This window comes from Procambarus clarkii, chromosome 58, assembly GCF_040958095.1.
Source record: "Procambarus clarkii isolate CNS0578487 chromosome 58, FALCON_Pclarkii_2.0, whole genome shotgun sequence".
NCBI lineage: Eukaryota > Metazoa > Arthropoda > Malacostraca > Decapoda > Cambaridae > Procambarus > Procambarus clarkii.
In genome coordinates, this window is record NC_091207.1 from 12901698 (window position 1) to 12915881 (window position 14184).

At 44.1% G+C, this 14184-nt stretch overlaps 1 protein-coding gene across 1 annotated transcript; it reads left to right on the forward strand.

The window, feature by feature from the left end:
- The first annotated feature begins 1437 nt into the window (after positions 1-1437).
- Positions 1438-13946, forward strand: LOC138353559 (salivary glue protein Sgs-3-like). The gene is made up of 2 exons (XM_069306740.1): positions 1438-1488; positions 13287-13946. Exons 1-2 carry the CDS (start codon positions 1438-1440, stop codon positions 13944-13946), a joined length of 711 nt encoding a protein of 236 aa, XP_069162841.1.
- The last annotated feature ends 238 nt before the right edge of the window (positions 13947-14184 follow it).

The following is a 14184-nucleotide window of genomic DNA, read 5'->3' on the forward strand; positions in this document are numbered from 1 at the left end:
TGTACACCATGCAGAGTGTACACCATGTAGCGTGTACACCATGCAGAGTGTACACCATGCAGAGTGTACACCATGTAGCGTGTACACAATGCAGAGTGTACACCATGCAGAGTGTACACCATGCAGAGTGTACACCATGTAGGGTGTACACCATGCAGCTTGTACACCATGTAGCGTGTACACCATGCAGCTTGTACACCATGCAGAGTGTACTCACCTAGTTGTGCTTGCAGGGGTTGAGCTCTGGCTCTTTGGTCCCGCCTCTCAACCGTCAATCAACAGGTTATCTTGAGGTTATCTTGAGATGATTTCGGGGCTTTTTAGTGTCCCCGCGGCCCGGTCCTCGACCAGGCCTCCACCCCCAGGAAGCAGCCCGTGACAGCTGACTAACACCCAGGTACCTATTTTACTGCTAGGTAACAGGGGCATAGGGTGAAAGAAACTCTGCCCAATGTTTCTCGCCGGCGCCTGGGATCGAACCCAGGACCACAGGATCACAAGTCCAGCGTGCTGTCCGCTCGGCCGACCGGCTCCCGAGGTGAACAGGTTCCTGAGCCTATTGGGCTCTATCATATCTACACTTGAAACTGTGTATGGAGTCAGCCTCCACCACATCACTGCCTAATGCATTCCATTTGTCAACCACTCTGACACTAAAAAAGTTCTTTCTAATATCTCTGTGGCTCATTTGGGCACTCAGTTTCCACCTGTGTCCCCTTGTGCGTGTTCCCCTTGTGTTAAATAGACTGTCTTTATCTACCCTATCAATTCCCTTCAGAATCTTGAATGTGGTGATCATGTCCCCCCCTAACTCTTCTGTCTTCCAGCGAAGTGAGGTTTAATTCCCGTAGTCTCTCCTCGTAGCTCATACCTCTCAGCTCGGGTACTAGTCTGGTGGCAAACCTTTGAACCTTTTCCAGTTTAGTCTTATCCTTGACTAGATATGGACTCCATGCTGGGGCTGCATACTCCAGGATTGGCCTGACATATGTGGTATACAAAGTTCTGAATGATTCTTTACACAAGTTTCTGAATGCCGTTCTTATGTTGGCCAGCCTGGCATATGCCGCTGATGTTATCCTCTTGATATGTGCTGCAGGAGACAGGTCTGGCGTGATATCAACCCCCAAGTGTACATAGTGTACACCATGCAGAGTGTACACTAGGCAGAGTGTACACCATGCAGCGTGTACACTCTTCCGCGTATGCACCATGCAGTGTACACATCATAATCGCCACACACATGCTGCGATTATCGCTGCATGTGTTTATCAGCGTAAATCAACACATTGTGGGTTGAGAGGCGGGACTAAAGAGCCAGAGCTCAACCCTCGCCAGCACCACTAGGTTTAGTACACAACTAGACGATCACCAGGGATATTTCTGCCGAACAACACCGAAATAATTGATTGATAAAATGACAATAGATGATTAGACATGAGTGAAGTGTTGCGTATCAAGTGTTCTAGACCACCAATCAATAACCAGGTAATACACAGTTACACTCTAACCACTTCAAGACCTCCGGGCCAACGCATATATGAGGAATGAAAACTCCACACCCCAGAAGTGACTCTAACCCGGACCGCCAGGAGCACATTGCACCTGGTGTACACGGTGCCTTAAACCTCTCGATCATCAGGGACCATAGAAAAAGTGGTGATAGTAGAGGCTGTTGACCAGACCACACACTAGAAGGTGGAGGGACGACGACGTTTCGGTCCGTCCTGGACCATTCTCAAGTCGACTGTGTTGACCAGACACACCAGCTGGTCTGGTCAACACACTTTAGCCGCGTTATTGTGACTCATCGCCTGCATAGTAGAGGCTATATGAACCACCACCCCGATGGTACTGATGGTAATCTTGGCCACAGCTTTTCATCAAATCACCTCATTTTTGCGGGGCCCCGTGAGCATCACAAATATGAACATGCTTCAATGGGGTGTGGAGTTTATATACATATACATATACATATATGACACTGTCAGACCACGAAGGAAAAATGAAACAGGAAATTTCCTTAAGTACTTTCGTATATTAAATACATCTTCAGAAGGTCAATACATCTTCAGAAGGTTAAATACATCTTCAGATGATCACCTTCTGAAGATGTATTTAATATACGAAAGTACTTAAGGAAATTTCCTGTTTCATTTTTCCTTCGTGGTCTGACATTGTCACATTCTTAATCACGTGTTTATTTTCGTGATATACACACATATACATATATATATATATATATATATATATATATATATATATATATATATATATATATATATATATATATATATATATATATATATATATATATATATATATTTTTTTTTTTTTTTTTTTTTTTTTTTTTTTTAAACACTTTTTTTTTTTTTGTCAATTATTACAGAACTGGTAACCTTGCTCTTACTGGGGTGTATCCTTTAAATAAAAACTTTTCAATTTTTGCGCCATATTGAGTCTAATCTTCACTATCTTCTTCGTTATGAGTTATATATATATATATATATATATATATATATATATATATATATATATATATATATATATATATATATATATATATATATATATATATATATATATATTATTAAATATGACCAACAAAGTAAGATTAATAATTCTAACACGAATTTTCTCAATCTTTCGTACATTTCGCTTCACTGTTGGAGGTAAATCGAAAATCAATTCTCCAAAATTCATTTTTATTTCTAGTCTGACGCGACACGAGCGCGTTTCGTAAAACTTATTACATTTTCAAAGACTTTAGTTCACAAATACACAACTGAATAGAACTTACGCATCTCCGATATTATATCTACATTTGAGTGAGGTGGAAGGGGTGATGTGGCATTAACACAAGACAGAACAAGATGTGGTATTAATAGGGTATTAATTTCATCAACACAAGACAGAACACGAAACAATGGATATTGAATAGAAGTGTTTGTAGAAAGCCTATTGGTCCATATTTCTTGATGCTTCTATATTGGAGCGGAGTCTTGAGGTGGGTAGAATATAGTTGTGCAATAATTGGCTGTTGATTGCTGGTGTTGACTTCTTGATGTGTAGTGCCTCGCAAACGTCAAGCCGCCTGCTATCGCTGTATCTATCGATGATTTCTGTGTTGTTTACTAGGATTTCTCTGGCGATGGTTTGGTTGTGGGAAGAGATTATATGTTCCTTAATGGAGCCCTGTTGCTTATGCATCGTTAAACGCCTAGAAAGAGATGTTGTTGTCTTGCCTATATACTGGGTTTTTTGGAGCTTACAGTCCCCAAGAGGGCATTTGAAGGCATAGACGACGTTTGTCTCTTTTAAAGCGTTCTGTTTTGTGTCTGGAGAGTTTCTCATGAGTAGGCTGGCCGTTTTTCTGGTTTTATAGTAAATCGTCAGTTGTATCCTCTGATTTTTGTCTGTAGGGATAACGTTTCTATTAACAATATCTTTCAGGACCCTTTCCTCCGTTTTATGAGCTGTGGAAAAGAAGTTCCTGTAAAATAGTCTAATAGGGGGTATAGGTGTTGTGTTCGTTGTGAACGCCAAGAAATCCGGACTCCACCTGCCAAAGATCATTGGGGAATATAAACCTGGATATGCGTATGGAAATGTCAAGACGCACAAGCCTGGAAACCCACTTCGGCCAATCATTAGCCAGATACCCACACCCACGTACAGACTGGCGAAGCGACTCAACGGCCTGCTGACTCCTTATGTTCCTTGCGCCTTCAGCCTGAAGTCTCCAAAGGAATTTGTTGACTTACTGCGGGGCACACGGGCCACAGGGATAAGAGCCTCGTTGGACGTAGAATCGCTGTTTACCAACGTACCTGTGGACGAGACAATCGGAATGATAGCCGACAGAGTGTATCGTGATCCAGCCTGTACTCCTCTTGACATACCAGAAAATATTCTGAGGAAACTACTCCAAGCTTGTACTAAAGAGGCACCCTTCTTGAGCCCGGATGGGCACATGTATAAGCAAGTAGATGAGGTCGCCATGGGTTCTCCCCTAGGTGTCCTGTTTGCAAACTTCTACATGGGTACCATCGAGCAAAAAGTCTTAGTCGACATGAACTTGAAACCGGCCATATACTGCAGGTATGTTGACGACATTTTTACACAGGTACCTGATGTCAGACATCTGCAGGAGCTGAAGGAGGCATTTGAGCAGAGTTCCGTGCTGCGTTTCACTTACGAGATGGAAAAGGATGGGAAGCTGCCCTTTCTAGATGTAACAGTCATGGAAAAGGGCGGTTTCCACACTGCAGTCTACACTAAGGAAACAAACATAGGAATGTGCCTAAATGCCAACAGCGACTGCCCAGACAGGTACAAGAGGAGTGTTGTTAACGCATATGTCGACCGTGCTCTCAGCCACAGCTCAGAATGGAAGCAAGTCGACGAAGAACTCTGTAGGGTAAGGCAGGTCCTAGTCAACAACGGCTTCTCCAATGGTTTCGTCGAAGACATCATAAGAAGGAAAGTGAAAAGCCATGCAACCTCTGAAGAGACAACTAACACAACACCTATACCCCCTATTAGACTATTTTACAGGAACTTCTTTTCCACAGCTCATAAAACGGAGGAAAGGGTCCTGAAAGATATTGTTAATAGAAACGTTATCCCTACAGACAAAAATCAGAGGATACAACTGACGATTTACTATAAAACCAGAAAAACGGCCAGCCTACTCATGAGAAACTCTCCAGACACAAAACAGAACGCTTTAAAAGAGACAAACGTCGTCTATGCCTTCAAATGCCCTCTTGGGGACTGTAAGCTCCAAAAAACCCAGTATATAGACAAGACAACAACATCTCTTTCTAGGCGTTTAACGATGCATAAGCAACAGGGCTCCATTAAGGAACATATAATCTCTTCCCACAACCAAACCATCGCCAGAGAAATCCTAGTAAACAACACAGAAATCATCGATAGATACAGCGATAGCAGGCGGCTTGACGTTTGCGAGGCACTACACATCAAGAAGTCAACACCAGCAATCAACAGCAAATTATTGCACAACTATATTCTACCCACCTCAAGACTCCGCTCCAATATAGAAGCATCAAGAAATATGGACCAATAGGCTTTCTACAAACACTTCTATTCAATATCCATTGTTTCGTGTTCTGTCTTGTGTTGATGAAATTAATACCCTATTAATACTCTTGTTCTGTCTTGTGTTGATGAAATTAATACCCTATTAATACCACATCTTGTTCTGTCTTGTGTTAATGCCACATCACCCCTTCCACCTCACTCAAATGTAGATATAAAATCGGAGATGCGTAAGTTCTATTCAGTTGTGTATTTGTGAACTAAAGTCTTTGAAAATGTAATAAGTTTTACGAAACGCGCTCGTGTCGCGTCAGACTAGAAATAAAAATGAATTTTGGAGAATTGATTTTCGATTTACCTCCAACAGCGAAGCGAAATGTACGAAAGATTGAGAAAATTCGTGTTAGAATTATTAATCTTACTTTTTCGGTCATATTTAATAATATATGTCTACAGGAAAGACTGCTACCAAAATATACTAATATATATGTATATATATATATATATATATATATATATATATATATATATATATATATATATATATATATATATATATATATATATATGTCGTACCTAATAGCCAGAACGCACTTCTCAGCCTACTATTCAAGGCCCGATTTGCCTAATAAGCCAAGTTTTCATGAATTAATGTTTTTTCGTCTACCTAACCTACCTAACCTAACCTAACCTAGCTTTTTTTGGCTACCTAACCTAACCTTACCTATAAATATAGGTTAGGTTAGGTTAGGTAGGGTTGGTTAGGTTCGGTCATATATCTACGTTAATTTTAACTCCAATAAAAAAAATTGACCTCATACATAGAGAAAAGGGCTGCTTTATCATTTCATAAGAAAAAAATTATAGTAAATATATTAATTCAGGAAAACTTGGCTTATTAGGCAAATCGGGCCTTGAATAGTAGGCTGAGAAGTGAGTTCTGGCTACTAGGTACGACATATATATATATATATATATATATATATATATATATATATGTATATATATATATATATATATATATATGTCGTACCTAGTAGCCAGAACGCACTTCTCAGCCTACTATGCAAGGCCCGATTTGCCTAATAAGCCAAGTTTTCATGAATTAATATATTTTCTCTATTTTTTTTCTTATGAAATGATAAAGCTACCCATTTGATTATGTATGAGGTCAATTTTTGTTATTAGAGTTAAAATTAACGTAGATATATATGACCGAACCTAACCAACCCTACCTAACCTAACCTAACCTATCTTTATAGGTTAGGTTAGGTTAGGTAGCCGAAAAAGTTAGGTTAGGTTAGGTTAGGTAGGTTAGGTAGTCGAAAAACAATTAATTCATGAAAACTTGGCTTGTTAGGCAAATCGGGCCTTGCATAGTAGGCTGAGAAGTGCGTTCTGGCTACTAGGTACGACATATATATATATATATATATATATATATATATATATATATATATATATATATATATATATATATATATATATATATATATATATATACATACATATATATATATATATATATATATATATATATATATATATATATATATATACATATATATATATATATCACTTTTTAGTCACTCAACCCACCAGGGGACTCAAACACTGGCCATCAAGGTGGCAGGTACACACTGTATCCACTACACCATACTTCAGAGCCCCAAAGAGGTAGGAATTCTAGGGTATTTAACCAACCAGAATTCCATTCATGGAATTCTGGTGGCTTAGCAACGCACATGCATTGCTGAGCCACAGCAACGCATGGCAGGGTACAGCTAATATATATAATTATATAGCTATATAAAAATGTAAATGTTCGTTTGTTCAAAATCGCTAATCTCGGAAAGGTCTTCACTGATTGCTTTGAAATTTTCACACAACGTTCCATTCGAATATGCACATGTTTTTATATACCTACTATATAGATGCTACACCTGTGACAGATAAAACATGCCTTTTTTTAAATACAGCGCCATCTGTTGCACATAATAGCAACACACTTTCAATACTAAATATGTTACGAATTCCACTTCAATGTTTCCGATTGCATTGTTAAATTTAATTTTCATAAATTTCAATTTATTTTAATTTGTATTGAATAATTTTGTGTGACATTGTGTTGGAATTGAGATGTGTTGTTTTAGCATGCCGTTCATTTCATAAGTATAAGGATAACTGCCACACCTGTGACAGGTAAAAATATATATATTTTTTTAAATAGCACCATCTGTTGCACGTAAAAGCCACACACACACTATCCTAAATAAGTTATGATTCCATTTAATGTCTTCAACTGCATTGAAAAATAAATTTTTCATACATTTCGATATATTTTCATTTAGATTTAATTATTTTGTGTGACATTGCATTGTAAATGAGCTGTGTTGTGTACCATACCATTCATTTTGTGAGTATAAGTATAGATGCCACACCTGTGACAGGTAAAAATATGCATTTTTTAAAAAAACAGTGCCATCTGTTGCACATAAGAGCAACTCAAGCTATATTAAATATATTACGATTCTATTTCAATGTTTCCAATTTCATTGATAAATTGAGTTTTCATATATATCAAATTAATTTCATTTTGATTTAAATATTTTGTACAGATTGTGTGTACAGCTGCCCTAGACTATATGAAGGGGAGTACAGTGTGTGTGCAGCTGCCCTAGACTATATGAAGGGGAGTTCAGTGTGTGTACAGCTGCCCTAGACTATATGAAGGGGAGTACAGTGTGTGTGCAGCTGTCCTAGACTATATGAAGGGGGTGTACAGTGTGTGTGTACAGCTGCCCTAGACTATATGAAGGGGAGTTCAGTGTGTGTACAGCTGCCCTAGACTATATGAAGGGGAGTTCAGTGTGTGTACAGCTGCCCTAGACTATATGAAGGGGTGTACAGTGTGTGTGTACAGCTGCCCTAGACTATATGAAGGGGAGTACAGTGTGTGTGTACAGCTGCCCTAGACTATATGAAGGGGAGTTCAGTGTGTGTACAGCTGCCCTAGACTATATGAAGGGGTGTACAGTGTGTGTGTACAGCTGCCCTAGACTATATGAAGGGGAGTACAGTGTGTGTGTACAGCTGCCCTAGACTATATGAAGGGGAGTACAGTGTGTGTGTACAGCTGTCCTAGACTATATGAAGGGGAGTACAGTGTGTGTGCAGCTGTCCTAGACTATATGAAGGGGTGTACAGTGTGTGTGTGCAGCTGTCCTAGACTATATGAAGGGGAGTACAGTGTGTGTGCAGCTGTCCTAGACTATATGAAGGGGAGTACAGTGCGTGTGTGCAGCTGTCCTAGACTATATGAAGGGAGGATACCGTGTGTCATAAAGCTAGCTACGTGATGCTAAAACTCCCCATCACACAAGATGGTTACTCATACAGAGGCATGTGATAAGCAGTCAGTGTGCAAAAATTATTTCTATAAAACCTACATGCTGCTGCAGTCCGTCCAGTAGAAGATTGGACTGAGCCGTCGGTGTAGACACAGTGCTCGTGAGATCTTAAATTTTCTGTGTCGTGACACAGACACGACACAGACACAACACAGACCCAACACAGACACGACACAGATATGACAAAGCCTCAACACAGACACAAGACAGACCCAACACAGACACGACACAGATATGACACAGCCTCAACACATACACGACACAGCCTCAACACAGACACGACACAGACTCAACACAGACACGACACAGCCTCAACACAGACACGACACAGCCTCAACATAGACACGACACAGCCTCAACACAGATACGACACAGCCTCAACACAGACACGACACAGCCTCAACACAGACACGACACAGCCTCAACACAGGCACGACACAGCCTCAACACAGACACAACACAGCCTCAACACAGACACGACACAGCCTCAACACAGACACGACACAGCCTCAACACAGACACGACACAGCCTCAACACAGACACGACACAGCCTCAACACAGATACGACACAGCCTCAACACAAGACACGACACAGCCCTCAACACAGACACAACACAGCCTCAACACAGACACGGCACAGCCTCAACACAGACACGACACAGCCTCAACACAGACACGACACAGCCTCAACACAGACACGCCACAGCCTCAACACAGACACGACACAGCCTCAACACAGACACGACACAGCCTCAACAACAGACAGCTAACACAGACAGACACAGCTCAACACAGACACGACACAGCCTCAACACAGACACGACACAGCTCTCAACACAGACACGACACAGCCTCAACACAGACACGACACAGCTCAAACAGACACGACACAGCAACACAGACACGACACAGCCTCAACACAGACACGACACAGCCTCAACACAGACACGACACAGCCTCAACACAGACTACGACACAGCCTCAACACAGACACGAACACAGCCTCAACACAGACACGACACAGCCTCAACACAGACACGACACAGCCTCAACACAGACACGACACAGCCTCAACACAGACACGACACAGCCTCAACACAGACACGACACAGCCTCAACACAGACACGGACACAGCCTCAACACAGACACGACACAGCCTCAACACAGACACGACACAGCCTCAACACAGACACGACACAGCCTCAACACAGACACGACACAGCCTCAACACAGACACGACACAGCCTCAACACAGACACGACACAGCCTCAACACAGACACGACACAGCCTCAACACAGACACGACACAGCCTCAACACAGACACGACACAGCCTCAACACAGACACGACACAGCCTCAACACAGACACGACACAGCCTCAAACACAGACACGACACAGCCTCAACACAGACACGACACAGCCTCAACACAGACACGACACAGCCTCAACACAGACACGACACAGCCTCAACACAGACACGACACAGCCTCAACACAGACACGACACAGCCTCAACACAGACACGACACAGCCTCAACACAGACACGACACAGCCTCAACACAGACACGACACAGCCTCAACACAGACACGACACAGCCTCAACACAGGACACGACACAGCCTCAACACAGACACGACACAGCCTCAACACAGACACGACACAGCCGCAACACAGACACGACACAGCCTCAACACAGACACGACACAGCCTCAACACAGACACGACACAGCCTCAACACAGACACGACACAGCCTCAACACAGACACGACACAGCCTCAACACAGACACGACACAGCCTCAACACAGACACGACACAGCCTCAACACAGACACGACACAGCCTCAACACAGACACGACACAGCCTCAACACAGATACGACACAGCCTCAACACAGACACGACACAGCCTCAACACAGACACAACACAGCCTCAACACAGACACGGCACAGCCTCAACACAGACACGACACAGCCTCAACACAGACACGACACAGCCTCAACACAGACACGACACAGCCTCAACACAGACACGACACAGCCTCAACACAGACACGACACAGCCTCAACACAGACACGACACAGCCTCAACACAGATACGACACAGCCTCAACACAGACACGACACAGTCTCAACACAGACACGACACAGCCTCAACACAGACACGACACAGCCTCAACACAGACACGACACAGCCTCAACACAGACACGACACAGCCTCAACACAGACACGACACAGCCTCAACACAGACACGACACAGCCTCAACACAGACACGACACAGCCTCAACACAGACACGACACAGCCTCAACACAAACACGACACAGCCTCAACACAGACACGACACAGCCTCAACACAGACACGACACAGCCTCAACACAAACACGACACAGCCTCAACACAGACTCATTACAGCTTCAACACAGATTCAACACAGACTCAACACAGACACGATACAGACACGACACAGACACAACACAGCCTCGATACAGACACGACACAGACATATCACAGCCTTAATACAGACTCAATACAGACACAAAAATTACAATACACAGACTCAATACAGACACGACATAGACACGACACCGACTCAACACTGCCTCAACACAGACTCAATACAGACATGACACAGACTCAACAGAGACACAATACAGACATAGCACAGCCTTAATACAGACTCAATACAAACACGACACAGACACGACAAAGACACGACACAGAAACGACACAGACACAACACGAACATAACTCAGACAAGACACAGACAAGACACAGACACGACACAGACACGAAAAAGACAATACACAGACTCAACACAGCCTCAATTCAGGCTCAATACAGACACAACACAGCCTCAACACAGACACGACACAGCCTCAACACAGACACGACACAGCCTCAACACAGACACGACACAGCCTCAACACAGACACGACACAGCCTCAACACAGACACGACACAGCCTCAACACAGACACGACACAGCCTCAACATAGACACGACACAGCCTCAACACAGATACGACACAGCCTCAACACAGACACGACACAGCCTCAACACAGACACGACACAGCCTCAACACAGGCACGACACAGCCTCAACACAGACACAACACAGCCTCAACACAGACACGACACAGCCTCAACACAGACACGACACAGCCTCAACACAGACACGACACAGCCTCAACACAGACACGACACAGCCTCAACACAGACACGACACAGCCTCAACACAGACACGACACAGTCTCAACACAGACACGACACAGCCTCAACACAGACACGACACAGCCTCAACACAGACACGACACAGCCTCAACACAGACACGACACAGCCTCAACACAGACACGACACAGCCTCAACACAGACACGACACAGCCTCAACACAGACACGACACAGCCTCAACACAGACACGACACAGCCTCAACACAGACACGACACAGCCTCAACACAGACACGACACAGCCTCAACACAGATACGACACAGCCTCAACACAGACACGACACAGCCTCAACACAGACACGACACAGCCTCAACACAGACACAACACAGCCTCAACACAGACACGACACAGCCTCAACACAGACACGACACAGCCTCAACACAGACACGACACAGCCTCAACACAGACACGACACAGCCTCAACACAGATACGACACAGCCTCAACACAGACACGACACAGCCTCAACACAGATACGACACAGCCTCAACACAGACACGACACAGCCTCAACACAGACACGACACAGCCTCAACACAGACACAACACAGCCTCAACACAGACACGACACAGCCTCAACACAGACACGACACAGCCTCAACACAGACACGACACAGCCTCAACACAGGCACGACACAGCCTCAACACAGACACAACACAGCCTCAACACAGACACGACACAGCCTCAACACAGACACGACACAGCCTCAACACAGACACGACACAGCCTCAACACAGACACGACACAGCCTCAACACAGATACGACACAGCCTCAACACAGACACGACACAGCCTCAACACAGACACAACACAGCCTCAACACAGACACGGCACAGCCTCAACACAGACACGACACAGCCTCAACACAGACACGACACAGCCTCAACACAGACACGACACAGCCTCAACACAGACACGACACAGCCTCAACACAGACACGACACAGCCTCAACACAGACACGACACAGCCTCAACACAGATACGACACAGCCTCAACACAGACACGACACAGTCTCAACACAGACACGACACAGCCTCAACACAGACACGACACAGCCTCAACACAGACACGACACAGCCTCAACACAGACACGACACAGCCTCAACACAGACACGACACAGCCTCAACACAGACACGACACAGCCTCAACACAGACACGACACAGCCTCAACACAGACACGACACAGCCTCAACACAAACACGACACAGCCTCAACACAGACACGACACAGCCTCAACACAGACACGACACAGCCTCAACACAAACACGACACAGCCTCAACACAGACTCATTACAGCTTCAACACAGATTCAACACAGACTCAACACAGACACGATACAGACACGACACAGACACAACACAGCCTCGATACAGACACGACACAGACATATCACAGCCTTAATACAGACTCAATACAGACACAAAAATTACAATACACAGACTCAATACAGACACGACATAGACACGACACCGACTCAACACTGCCTCAACACAGACTCAATACAGACATGACACAGACTCAACAGAGACACAATACAGACATAGCACAGCCTTAATACAGACTCAATACAAACACGACACAGACACGACAAAGACACGACACAGAAACGACACAGACACAACACGAACATAACTCAGACAAGACACAGACAAGACACAGACACGACACAGACACGAAAAAGACAATACACAGACTCAACACAGCCTCAATTCAGGCTCAATACAGACACAACACAGACTCAACAGAGACACGAAACGGACATGACACAGCCTCCACACAGACCCGACACAGACATGACACAGCCTCAACACAGACTCGACACAGACATGACACAGCCTCAACACAGACTCGACAGAGACAAGACACAGACACGACAAAGACACGACACAGACGCGACACAGACACGATACAGACAAGACACAGACAAGACACAGACACGACACAGACACGACACAGACACGACACAGACAAGACACAGACAAGACACAGACAAGACACAGACACGACACAGACAAGACACAGACACGATGTAGACAAGACACAGACACGACACAGATACGACACAGACAAGACACATACACGACACAGACAAGACACAGACAAGACACAGACACTACACAGACAAGACACAGACACGACACAGACAAGACACAGACAAGACACAGACATGACACAGACACGACACAGACAAGACACAGACAAGACACAGACAAGACACAGACACGACACAGACACGATGTAGACAAGACACAGACACAGACACGACACAGATACGACACAGACAAGACACATACACGACACAGACAAGACACAGACAAGACACATACACTACACAGACAAGACACAGACACGACACAGACAAGACACAGACACGATGCAGACAAGACACAGACACGACACATACACGACACATACACGACACAGACACGACACAGACATGGCACAGACACGACACAGACCCGACACAGACATGACATAGA

What these genes read in the sequence shown, in the direction of transcription:
- LOC138353559 (XM_069306740.1), top strand. Translation starts at nt 1,438, where the DNA reads ATGAGTGAAGTGTTGCGTATCAAGTGTTCTAGACCACCAATCAATAAC. An exon ending in GACCACCAATCAATAACCAG is followed by an intron (nt 1,489 to 13,286) that starts GTAATACACAGT and finishes AACACGACACAG; the next exon opens with ACACGACAAAGACACGACAC.